Source organism: Neopsephotus bourkii, unplaced genomic scaffold, assembly GCF_033783945.1.
Source record: "Neopsephotus bourkii isolate Nb327-2 ecotype Australia unplaced genomic scaffold, CSIRO-AGI_Nbou_v1 NB_479, whole genome shotgun sequence".
NCBI classification, from domain to species: domain Eukaryota; kingdom Metazoa; phylum Chordata; class Aves; order Psittaciformes; family Psittacidae; genus Neopsephotus; species Neopsephotus bourkii.
In genome coordinates, this window is record NW_026900980.1 from 1,207,340 (window position 1) to 1,220,901 (window position 13,562).

Consider the following 13,562-nt stretch of genomic DNA (forward strand, 5'->3'; position numbering starts at 1 on the left):
CTAACAGGTTTTCTTTGTTCCAGAACTTACTATAATTGACAGCATGAAATAATAGTTTTTGAACAGAAAGGAAACCTAACAATTTATTTTACACTTCAGAAATTATCAGCTGACATCAGGAGTAGCACCCAACCTTCTACCTAGAAGGACAGGCAAAACTGAACTCTCCGCTTGTTCCCAGTGATTTTCTCTTTTCTTGGTCAAGTATTTTCCACATGTAGATTACCGGGTCACAGCCACTGGGATTGTGAAAATTCAGCTTGACAATAATGTCAACAGCAATACAGTATCAAAAGAAGGAAGCAGCAAACTAGGAATATATTCTTAACTATCCAAAACTTAACTCCCAAAAGCCCAAGCCTGACAAACTCAAATCTTGGTGGTTAGATGTAGTTATGTGTCAGCCTAAGCCAACATAAATCCCATTGCATCATCCCCTTTGTCCTGGTTTGTGTTCTGCTCCCTCTTTTCTAGCATTCAGATAACCATATGATGAGACACATCAGACCCGACCTAAAAGGAAACCTATTAGGTAAGTTTTTGGCTGAATCGCTTCCTAAACCAGCAGACTCCACACCTGTACCAGGGCTAGTCACCTCACGAGCACAGGAGCATGCTCTGAAGGGCAGCAGTGGGACAGCAGAGGCCTAAATTGCAACGAACTCACACCGTAAAATGTTATTCTGTACGCTAAATCTTAACCACATACACAAACAGGTACTGAAAGCTCACTTGCAGGCAACTCAGCAAATACACTGCTTCTTTGGTTTTCATGAACAGAGAATGAGTTGTCTCCAGGGCATAAACAAACAACACGACCAGCAGAATCCCAGCGCGGCTGACAGCTGTCATGGGAAGCAAAGAAAGCTACTGAGGACACTGCTTTCATTGCCAAGGCAGAGAAGAGAATCCTTCATAAAACCTACCCTCAAGTACTCTGTTTGTTTTCTGTTTTAAAATATCCACATTATAATAAACATTGTGGTTATTTCTCCATGTAAAAACAGCGGAAGGAATACTTGTTGGGATAGCACAGAGAACTCAACAGCAGTTACAACAATTAACACTCCAAGTAAGTTAGACCCAGATACATATTCTTACAGCAGTGGAAGAGTAAACTTCCTAGCAAAAGCTATTCTTGGGAAGGCCAAATTATAATATCTGACAAAAAGAAAAATTATAAATGCTTCCAAGGCTTACGCCCAAAGCTAACACAATATAGAAGTACTGAAAGCCAATGTCTCTCGAACCACCCTATTCAAAATATAGTATGTTAAGATACTCTCTATTTTGTGGAAAATTCATAGTGTTGATGGTCTAAAGCTTCTTTTGACTTTTACAGCACTTGTAGAAATTTGAAAGATCCAGCTCTGACTGTAACTTGGAATACACTCTATGAAATAATAATACGATGACGACTTGCAATTTCACACTAGATAAAAACTTACCACTTTAATTGAAGCAGCCTTATCTTCAAACGGGATATTTCCATGCTGTCAAAAAACCCCAAACAATAAAAGCAAAGTGAGACAAACTCTTGGAACGAAAACAAAAATATTTACATTTGTATGTTAAATTGCTCTCACCCGGAGGTTTATTTATCCTCGGCAGAAACTTGTCAGTATACTACTCATAAAAAATATTTATGTTACTTTCTTGATAAAACAAGGTACTCGAGTGAAGGGTTATTCTTCCTGTAAGAAATCTATCCAACAAAGTCTGAAAGATTTTCTATTCACTTTGTTAAAAAGGCATGAAATATTTATCTATATTTAGCCTCCCAAAATGAGAAGACTTTTTTTTTCTCTTTCTTTTCTTACACTGCCTGTCCTCTAGCCTTCCTTTTCAACTGCCCAACTTCTTTACACAAAACAATCAACAGAGTTTTAATTAAAAAATAAAATAATTTCAGGCAGAAATAAACTCTGGGATGCATTATTAAATTTGCTGTTATTGTAAGAAATCAGAAAGGAAGCGGTCAGATGCTGCATATACATTTGTCCTTTAACATATTACTAAAATACAATACTAGTTTCAGTCCTGATCCAAAGAACAAGTGCATTTCTCTTCCACAAACTGAGATCTTGATTTCCTAAATACTTGACAAAAGATATGCCTCAACTCAAAATCCATTATAGCACTCCATCATCTCACCATCACTTTTGGGCAGCAGCTGTGACCAAGAGATGAGGAAGACTGAAATTACTCAGTCAATCAAATATCCTGTTCTGACAATAAGTGACTGCATGATGTTTGCTGGACAAGGCACCAGCTTGCACATCTAAATGACAGAATTACTAAATGACAAATCTGATGTGCAGTTAAAAGTGAACTGTGTCTTTTCCCTCACATATGTACTTAGATCCATGAAGGCATATGCCTAAGCATGATACAGCAACAGAAATCAATTTCTGTTCAAGCTGAATCCTTTCTTACTGTTCCCACCAAACAAACTTACATTCTTCACCTTATAAAATTCAGACAGCTCTTCAGCAGTGATTAAAAGGAAGGTAAGATCAGAATTTTTTTTAGTTTCAGCTTCAAGTCAGATCTGGAAATCTGTCATTGCCCTAAGGATTTTTATGAACAGATTAGATCAGCAATTCACATTTAAAATGACAAATGATAACCCATGAATTATTACTATTTAAAAACACACAAAGGAGCAATGTTTTTTTTCATCAAGAAGCCAAATATGAAGCATAAGTTGCTATGGGACAAGTTGGCTTCACTAATTTATTCCTACAGTGCCACAAATTTTCACTCAAGCTTCCTAGTTCACTTATCATCTGTACCCAAACAATTATCTTGGTCTAATCTTGTTCTCCTTCAAAAGGCCTTTTTGAGGTTCTTCTTTCTGATGGCTAGGCCAGCAAATGGTATAAATTCCTGTTTGTTTTTGTGGTTTTTTTTTATTCAGAGGTTATTTAGGAAGACAGAAACAAAGACATCATCAAAACAAACTATTGCCGCACCTTATTTCCTTCTTCTTTGACTTGAGGATTTATGAGTTTTATAAATGAATAGAACAGTTGTCGAATTCTAGAATCTCCTATAAACACAACGTGTTTGTCTACAAGGCAATTTTTTGCTTCACTGTAAAACAAAATAGCAACATTCAGGTTACAGGAAATTTATGTTTTAGGAAAAAGTCTTTAGAAAATCTACAGAGCAATACAGATAATTCTAAGCATTATATCCAGCTCTAAGGAATAGTAAATCTTTTTTTAAAGCATGCTGAATTAATAAAAAGTTTAGCATAATTTGCATAGAAATGAAAATGAACTCTCCTGCTAATAGGCAAAAAATAAAGCAGGCTTTTCTATTCTGTGGTGCTACAAACACAGTAGTTTCCAAATGGTAATAAAAGCATCATTCTAAAAAATAGAAGTCTCTTACTAGTAGGTGAAAAAAAGTGAATGGTAATTTTATTTAGGATTTTTTCACTCGTGATTCTACACATAAGATCAGCATTTTCCCTTTCAGCAATCTGAAAGCAACACATGAAGCTATGCAGGCTCTCCATAACATGTATCAGTACTAATATCACCAACATTTACTTGTATTCTTATATAAAAATTTAACTATGGTAAACACTGTAGACACAGAGGTAATCTACAAGGAAAAAGACCTCCTTCTGACAAATGCTGCGCATTTTTGAAAGCCTAGAAAATCAGCTATAAAGAGAAAAATATATGCCACTGCGATCTCTACAGATGCAGTCAGACAGTGACTCTTCTTTCCAAGCAGAAAACCTGAAGACATGAGTTTTCTTACCTATTTTTATACTTATGCATCATACAACTGTGGGGTTGCCATACTTTTTCTCCAAGAAATCTCCCACTGGACAGAAGATACTCACACGTATCGCCACCTTTAAAAAGTTAAGATCAGATTTCAGACACATGAAAGTTAAAACATAGCCCCATTGCCATTAAAAGCAATCATAATTTGTCAATATTTGAACCACAGGACTTGAAACAATCAATAGCAGTAATAAAACCAAACTCATTGTAAAAACGTCTTGCACAAGTTTCTGCAAATTGCCTTCTCACTTATCATACCACACTTCTCTGTAAGTCACGTTTCTATCCACAAAAGGTTAGTGATCCCATTTCTGTTGTCAGAAGGATGTGGTGACCTAGAACGGCATTTCCAACAACAGGTGCCAATCCACTGTGCTATCTACTATCCAGAATACACTAATATGAAATCACAGTATGACAGTATGTTAGAGATTGGAAGGGACCTCAAAAGATCATCTAGTCCAATCCCCTGCCGGAGTAGGAACACCTAGATAAGGTTACACAGGAACGTGTCCAGGCGGGTTTTAAATGTCTCCAGAGAAGGAGACTCCACAACCTCCCTGGGCAGCCTGTTCCAGTGTTCTGTCACCAGAACAAAGAATACACCAAATCGAAGAATACAATAGTTCAATATCCTAATCTTCTACACAGAATCACCATATGCAGCATCTTTTACAGAACATGAATGTCAACATGAGATTTGCAAGAAAGTCTATTCTATCTCCTTGTTCAAGACATGGCAGTCACATCAAAAGAGGTCACATTACATGCTGGGTTGATATGCAAAACAAAACCCATTTATACCAGAATTTGCTGATCAGTCTCAACTGCATGTACCTTTCCTAGTCAAGAAGTTTTACACTCATTAGGATGAATCACCTTACAGGTGGTGATGTTCCAGGTCATTTTAAGTTCATATAAGTAAAATACTCCAGTTATGATATCAGGGAGTGTTATCTCCCAGCAAACTCCCTGTCAGATTCTATTGCCTTATAACTGAACACAGCTGAACACGGATCACTGCAAGAGAAGTTGCCCACCAACATTTTTGTCATACTTGTCATTTCAGACAAACAGAGGAACGGTTGTGAATGAAATGGCAGGTACCTGTGCTAGCTTGTTCAGAAACAATGTACCACAGCCCACACTTAATGCTTTCTGTAAACTCTTGACTTCCTTAAACTCAACTAAGAACCACACTTTTACTCCGCCAAAACTTCTAATAATCCTAAAGAACAGGGCGTTTTCCACCTGCTTTTTTCAGGACTGCTGAAAGCCACATATTGTAATGAGACGGACTATCTGCTTCAACTACTATGAGGAAATCTGAAGCATTATCTAGAACTGTAAATTAGACGAGGTGAACAGAATGAGACGCAAGTACCCTGAGGTCTGTAGGAATGGGAATTTACAAGGTACCACTGCCTCTACCAAGACCCAGGCTCATAGTCCTCAAAGATCCTCAAAGATCAGTACAACTGTAAAAAGCTTTTAGTAAAAAGAGACAGAGCCATGGTATCACTTCCCTTGTGCTGAAACAAAGGCTTCCACAAGACCACAGCCAAATCTATCAATAAATAAAGAAATTAAAATTGCATCAGGTAAAGAAAGACTTCGTGTAACATTCTGATAATAAAATATATCCCAAGCTATGGTTCTAAGATCACAGTGAAAGCTAATTAATTATTACAGGCACTGAAGCAACTCTTTTTGGTTGCTTGGTTTTCAGATTTTTTGAGTTGGACATAAGATAATTGGGAAAATTACCTATTTCTGTAGTTTTCCAAAGTGGCCCTGCCCATGGCAATAGGTCTGGAACTAGAAGAGCTTTAAGGACCCCTCCAACCCAACCCATTCTATGACATAGAAGTGCAGACAATGCAGCTCACATATGCTGCTTGAAAAACAATATAAAATTAGCGTGGAGGAAAGAAGTGGCAGCTGAAGACAACGTCTATCCCTGCCTTCCTCTCTGAAACTCCTCCTACCTGTTTTCATGAAAATCTGAAAAAGGCAATGTAGAACAGACTGTAACTGTCACTCCTTGTCTCATTTTGCACCCAAACCCAGCAGTAGTAACACGATCAAGTTATTATTTACAATGTTCTAACGGTACTCATTCCAAAATGCAACTTTAACAACCAAATTTGCTTTCTCTCCTGGAACTTCAATTACTTTTCACTGCTGTTGCACTGTGACTTCTAAAAGAGCTGGAATAACATTAAGTATTACAACAGCCTTGAAAAAGGTCGTATCTCTGGGCTTGGGTTGGCTGTCTGTGAGCAACCCACATGACATACTCCTAATATGGAAGATAAACTGTTTTTTATTAAAATTGTCATCCTTTACTCCTACCTCTGTTTTTGAAGGCAGATTTTGATGCATGGAAGGAAAATCTGTAAAAAATTTAAATAAAATATATACATAGTGATAAACTCCTATTTTATCATCAGTAAGAGTCTACTAATCACCCCAGGGTAGTTCAGGAATTCTCTCAAATTGGCTGGTAACCTCTCAAGCAAACGCTTGAGATACCACCAATCAGATCAACACTTCCTGCCTAACTGCAATGCATATGTACTGTCCACGTCAAACTGATTAATTGCTACACAGCAGCAATGGGATGTGGCAAATGGCCAGATGCAGAAGGCCGCTTGGTTCTGAACATTTAAAGAAGCTCTCATGGAAGTATGCTGAGACCAGACAAAGGGTGAACTCCAGGGGTTTCCAGAAAGGTAGTCTCTGTAACTCTCCTGTTTTTCAACCAGCATAGGTCACTCCAGGTCAGCAACATCATCTTTCTTTTTCCAGTCTGTGCCTGTTTCATTATTCAGTTAAGTACCATTTCTGAAGAGATTACAGATCTTCCAGAAGAGTCTTTCAATTCCTTTCTGCACTTCTTGCAACTACTGCTACTTACAAGAAAGCTGCTGATACTGCTGCCAAGATTTCTGCAGAAATAATGCAGAACACAGCAGATGACATGGAAAGCAGACTCTTTATCTACTTTTTAAATATGTTGGCATTGCTCAGATATGCTGGACAGGCATCTTTCTAGTAGAAATAATAAATTCAAAATTACCATATTTTCCTTTATTCTTAATTTCAAATAAAATCCTTTTTCTATACTCTGGCTTTCAAGCAACATAATTTCCTCAATTCTCAAACATACACACTTATGTCAAGTATCATTCTGAGTAAGTTGCATAAAAATCAAATTGTCAGAAATAATAAAAAGCATCAAACTCATTTTGTTTGTGATCAGATTACGAGAATAAGTGACTTACAATGATTACAGCTACTGCTACAAAGCCCTCCACCATGCAGATGATGAAAAGTAATGTAAGAGTGAACTATGTAAAATAAAATCCTCTACTAACCAGAATAACTCTGAAATCCATTAATTTGCTGAGGAAGACGCATAACAAAGCAAGAACAGTCATGCATGGTCAGACCATGACCTAGGTCATTCTAGCCTGATATTCTGCCTTCAACAGGGGCCAAAAGCAGATGCCTCAGGACTAGTAAGAAGAGGGCAAGTAAACATTAAGTTCTTGTCTAATATTCTCCCATGTTCAGTCCAGAGACTTCCTGAGCAGGATGTGGTTTCTCATATTTTGCAGAACCTTCCAGAGATTTTTTCTGACAAAGTCATGCAGTCTTCTTTTCGATTTTTTAGCATCTGCAGCATTCTTCTACAAGAGGTTTTCATACCCACAGCTGCTGCTTGAAGAATCACTTGCCTTTATTTTAAGTATGGTTTCTCCTAGATTTACTTGGTACACCCTAGCTCTTCCGTACAAAAAGACAGTTCACACTGACATCTATCATTTTTAGATCACTATCAATCCTTCCTCAATCAAGTTTTCAAGACTGAAGAATCTTAGTTTACTAATTCTTTATAGGACAGCAGGTTCCATATCTTGAGTTCATAACCCAGGCTTGGCAGCTCTGCACTCTGTGGCACTCCCATCGTGATTACCAACAAATAAAACAATCCTCCATTCTACAATATGTTTAAGGAAATAACATTCCAAATATCACACAGGAGATGAAATACACAGCAGCCAAAGAACCACTCTCATTTTAATATACCACTCCTTCTTCTTAACCCTTAATGAGATCTTAAAAGAAGAAAAAAGGAAAAAAGCCAAACTACCACAACAAAACACAACCCAATACCTGAGGAAATCTATTTTATACATAAGTGCTATTCTATACACAAAACTCAGAACATTCTTTTTAAGTTCTCTCTTCATGCTTTGTGTAAATAACCTAACAACATACTACTTATTTTCATCACTTTACACTTAGATAGACTATGATATAGTTATACAAAGACCATATTTCCTCTAATTTTATTATGCTTATTATTCTAATTTATCATTCTTGAAAATCATGGGTCTCCACTGAAATTCTGAAATCTCAGTCTCTCCATTCAATGGGAGAACAGGCTATGCTTCACAATGCTTCCTCTAAAAGGCACACACTATTTCGAAGAAATGGGGGTTCAGTTGTTCTCTATTTTTCAAAATAGAAATGTAGTTTTAAACAGAATCTATGAGTGCTGATTTTAAGAACATAAAATTTTAAATAAAAACTTATTTCCAGCAGGGTTTAAGACTTTACTTTTGAAATATGAAAAACTGAAAGACGCACAGCACTAACTTTACTGAATAGATTATAAACATTTAGTCCACTTAACTCTCCACTGAGTATGCAGTTTAAAGGCAGTCTTTAACATCTCCTAATTAATTTTAAGTTTTGCAAAGCATGTAGGAGACCCTTAAATATGAGTCTCCCTGAACATGAATTTGACCTTCCACAACCCCAGTTCAAGATTTCTTCATACAAGTAACTTTTATACACGCAAGTTTTATTGGGAAGTGCACTAATCCATTCCCATCCACAATATATATTTGCATGACTGAGGCAAAAATTAGCTGAAACTTTTATATGTGAAGACAATCAGACAAAACAAAGGAGTTCTAATTAAAGTCTCAATCATCCAAAAGCTCCCAAAGGAAGCCAAGACAAAACCAATCACTTTATAAAACATATGCATATTCTAAACATTAATTGATGCCTTTTGAACTTTTCAATATTGCATTTGGAGAAGAAAAATAGATGGCAATCTGGAATTCTAAACTGAGTGAGATAAACTAGGCTAACTACCAAAAAGTTAAATCATCCAATTGCCACTCGTTTGAAACCTTGTAAGTACAGATACTCTGAAAACACAGAACATCTATATATTAATACTCTTAACCAGGGATAGTAAGAAAAAAGAAAAGGTATGAAAGCAGCAGCCTCTATGTGCCTTTAGCATTTCAGAATGTCTTCCTCGCAAAAAAACAAACCCCAAAACAACAAAGCAAAGAAAAAACAACACCCTGAAACCAAACAGAAAACCAATCAAACAAAACCCAAACCTCACAAAAATGTTAAAAGTAACTGCTCTCACTCATGTAGTCTTTGCATACCCATGCTTGTCCCACAGAAAGAAGGATTCACTGATGAACCTTCTTCACATGTACCATTCTCTGTCTGGTTATATACGTTCTCTGTGGTGTTTTATTTCTGGCTAAATTGTCCAAGGGAAAAACTGCAGTAAGACAGGCCAGAACATCATCAATGTGCTTCTGTGGTGTAAGCCTGATTTTGTAAATAATAAAGAATATGAAATAACAGAGTATTTTGACTTAATACATCATTTTTCTACAAAGACAGCTGTGGTCTTTGCCACCCTTTATATGCCTTATTGGACACCAGGATCCTGTATGTGTCATTAAGACATGCCTAACTCTATGAATGACATGTCCATTTTCAATCCCATTTTCTCCATTATTCAAGCAGTTGCTGTTTCAACTAATGAAAAATTTCAGTTATCAGGTTTAAAGATCCAGTTTTAGGTGGGAGGGGAAAACCCCACACATCCCACAGAACAGATTTCAGCCCTTTTTGTTCATCTGCAGCTCTCTTTCATTTTGTCCAGATTCCTGGACATCTGTGAAGGAGAGACAGTACCCACATGGGTGGTTAATTCATTGTTAAATTTCTCGTTTGCCCCACTGTGGCAGAACATATGTTCAGGTGAGAGAGTCTGTCTTGTCTGCTCTCCTATTCCTGACAGCAGCTGAGGACATTCAAAGACAAAGCACAAAAGCATGACAAATAGAGAGCAATTCATTCCCTAGAATGGCCGGGCTTTCATAGCCTGGCATCTTTGAGCCACAAGTGCAGCACATTTACATCCCCACCTCATCCACACTCTGCAAATCAGAATAACCCTTTTCATGGTATTTTTGGTATAGAATCTTGGCAACATGTTTCAAAATGCCTTGCATGAGGAGTGGGGGGAGAGGGGGTAAACAGTGGTTTCTTCTGATCATTTTAAACGTATTGCATGCTAATTTAATTTTCAGTTGATACTTTCTGTGTTATGACACAATCATCATAAATTTACCTTCCCCCAATAATTCATAATATTTGAAATCTTCTGGTTTTTTTTTTTTTTGTGTAATTGCCAAAAAAATACACTGACATTTACTGAATTTCAGATGTTTGAGGTCACTGAAGGGTTGTAGAATGATCTCTCAAGCACCTCTGCTTGTTTCCTGAAAACTTTTGCCTGCTATAAATGCCCCACCCTCCTTTTCTAAACCATTTGTCTTTTGAATGTTATTCAAAGTAGCCGAAGACGGTAACTATGTTCACTCCCACTCTATGTCCTATCCTTTAAAGGGTTACAGGAAAGCCTCACTGTTACTCTGTAATAGCTTATAGAAACTAAAAGCCTTAGGCAAAGGAACTTGTTGAAAGCTTTGTGAAAATCCATATATACCATATCATCTTGCATAAAGGCCTGCAGATTCTCAGTTTTGCAATTTGTGACTCACCCCTCTTATTAAATCTCCCATAATATATAGCATTTACGCATATTATGGCTTCCTTGTAATCTGCTTGATGTGGCAGTCGCTACTTTCTTACACCAGTGTTGCAATCCCTCTTTAAAAAGAATCACATTTGCCACCCTTCTTCCATCTAGTTTTGCCACTGTTTGTACCTTGAGGAATACAGCACAACAGGCAAATTCAGTTACTTCATGCTTGAGCTCCTCTAGAATTCAGTAAATGCTTCCATATCTTGCAACAGCACCAGTCGCTTTATCACTTACTGACATGCCAGCCAGGGGTGAATGAAGAGAACTGTATCCATAAGATCCCTACCCCCTTTCCCATTTCCACAATAAATCTCTGCAGCCTTGTTTTCTGTGAACTCTGGCAGCAAGTGTTAGAACACCAGTTGTCCTACAGTAAACACATCTCCAGTGATCTGTCTTTGGACCAACTTTCTGATTTACCCAAAAAGACATACCGCATTTCTTAGCGTGAATCAGAACAAAGCAAGAAAGTATTTCCTTTAAGCAGTTCCACTGCATTTACAGATCATAGCAAGGTTCACAGCTTCAGGGACAAAACAACCCGAATGCAGAGCCATAGCAAAGCTCCCAGCACGCCTGTTACTGACATGCACCCATATGCAGCCCTGTCACGTTCTCCAGCTGCGGTCACCAGATCGTGGTTACTGGCTTGCCCGCAACCACTAGTAACACGTGAAACCAAGCAACTCTATTTTGCTTCATATACCAAAGAGTCTGGATTTCGTTATGAACGGTTCAAACAGCAAAATAAGATATACCGAGCCTTACACCAATTTTAATCATTGATTGCCATGTCAAGGCCGTTAACGATCCTGTAGGGAAACAAGTGACAGGGAAGAAGTCACCCCCTGGCCGCCGGCAAGGCCCCAGGTATAGGGCTACGCTCACAGCCAGAGCTCCCCGCCACCACCGACCCCGCCAGTCACGCACGCCCGAGGCGCGGAGCCTAGCCCGGCCGGCGGGAAGCTCCGCAGGCTGGGCCCCGCGGTGGGGGCACCGCTCCCCTCCTGCCGTCGGTTCCCCGCCGCCACCGTTCCCAGGCTCGCCTCCCGCAGCAGCCGCACCAAGCTGCACCCCCCGCAGGAGCCCGCAGGGGCAGGGGTACGAGCGTCCGCCCCACCGCCCCTCGGCTCCGCTGAGGTCACCCCGGGCGGGCGAGGGACCGCCGTCCTGCCTGCACGGCCGCAGTCCCCGGGCTCCACCGGGGCTCCGCCTCCCGCTGCCCGCCAGCCGCGGCCCCCCGCGGAGCGCCCGCGGCCGCCCCCTCACCTCGGTAGCGGCGCGAGGCAGCGTGGCAGGCGGTGAGGAGCAGGACGGCGCCCAGCGCCAGCACCTTGGCGCTCCTCACGCTGAAATAGTAGTTGATCTCCCGCTTGCCCCCGGTGCAGGCCAGCGCCGCCATCTTGGTTCCTCCATGACAACAGTGTGCGATGGAACGGGCGGGCGCTGCGGGGCAGCACTGGGTCCCCGCTGGCGGCAAAGGCAGACCCCACCGCTACTGCCGGCTGCCACCGTCCCCACCGGAGCGGCTGACTGCAGCCGGACGCCCCGCTGCCGGGGCGGAGCCGCCGCCCCCCTCCTGGTGCCGCTTCTTCCCCTCGCCCTCCAGCGGGCGGCCCTAGCGCTCAGCTTCCCGCCCCGCGGCGGAGCGCCCCGGGCCAGCGGTTGAGGGGCGGAGGTGATGCGGGCATCTTGCCGGCCCCTCCGCACTTGTCTTCTCGCCAAGGGGCCATTGGACTGGGCTCCATAAGGAGTATCGGGGTGAGGGGTTGTTCCTGACCCGGTACATGAATGCTGGCACTGGGCAGTGCTGGCTTTTCTCCAAGCGATACTGAAATCTTACCGAAGGGAAATCCTGTTTCTCCACAGGACTCGAGTCGTAACTGGGGAAAAGTGCAGAGCAGCAAATCTGCTTTCTAAAACCTGCTCCTCGTGGTGGTCATGGTGAGAAGCTGCCCATCTGACCCGGCGGGCCCGGAACAGGGCAGGTGGCCGCAGTAACCACACTGCCATAAAGTAAGGTGACCGTATATAAACCGTATATACACAGACATAAAACTCAAAAAAGGTGTTCAGTGTGTATTTGCATAAACATAGGAAACAAGCAGCGAGCAGTCCTCTCTGGTTTTTATTTCACCATCCTTTAATTTCCCTGTCGTCCAGAAAAAACTGTTCTGAATGTTCTGCAAATCACTGAATTGGATTATTCACTGAATAATACATGAAAATATAAACACGGGGGGAAAAAGTGAAACTTTTGAAAGAAAACGAAGTTTAAACACTACAAGCAAAGTTTTATTTTCAAGTATCTGAAGCCCATAAGAACTTAAGGTATGCAAGCAATGTAATGTATGCACAAAATCTGGGTTCTTCTATTGTGTGCGGTTACTAAATATTCCATGTATATCCCATTTCCACCCAACCAGTGTTTTTACTATCATCCGACATACAATCTGTATTTTTTTCTATTCAATTTAGTCTTTTAATTAATTCACTTTCTCAGCAATGTTTCTAAATAATAAAACACTCTGCAATTTTAAAGTGTTCAGGTTTATTCTTTCAGGGAGAGAAGGAAAAAAGGTACCAGGTAAACTCCCAAGTGCACAGATTTGTAGTTACTGGGTCGTTTTTTTTCCAAATCCCCCCCCCCCCCTTCCATCAAACCAAAACAACAAAACCAACAGAACACCACCCCCTTCCCCTCCCCCTGGTCCTAGTATGGATTCTTTTACCCCAAAATGAAAAATTCCCATTCATGTCTTATTTTTTGGTCACACATCATTCAAAAAGACAGGAATTTTCAAAGCCTTCTT

At 40.3% G+C, this 13,562-nt stretch overlaps 1 protein-coding gene across 2 annotated transcripts in view; it reads right to left on the bottom strand.

The window, feature by feature from the left end:
* CASD1 (CAS1 domain containing 1) overlaps positions 1-12,322 on the bottom strand; it is a 37,344-nt gene extending 25,022 nt beyond the window's left edge. For both annotated transcript variants that reach the window (XR_009724968.1, XM_061350067.1), the window contains exons 1-4: positions 12,019-12,322; positions 3,778-3,874; positions 2,976-3,096; positions 1,449-1,493 (exon numbers count right to left, since the gene is read on the bottom strand). Coding sequence is in view for 1 of the 2 variants with exons in the window: in XM_061350067.1 (XP_061206051.1) it covers positions 1,449-1,493; positions 2,976-3,096; positions 3,778-3,874; positions 12,019-12,151 (396 nt within the window). In the remaining variant the exon portion in view is untranslated. The remainder of the gene's footprint in view (positions 1-1,448; positions 1,494-2,975; positions 3,097-3,777; positions 3,875-12,018) is intronic.
* Between the last annotated feature and the right edge of the window lie 1,240 nt (positions 12,323-13,562).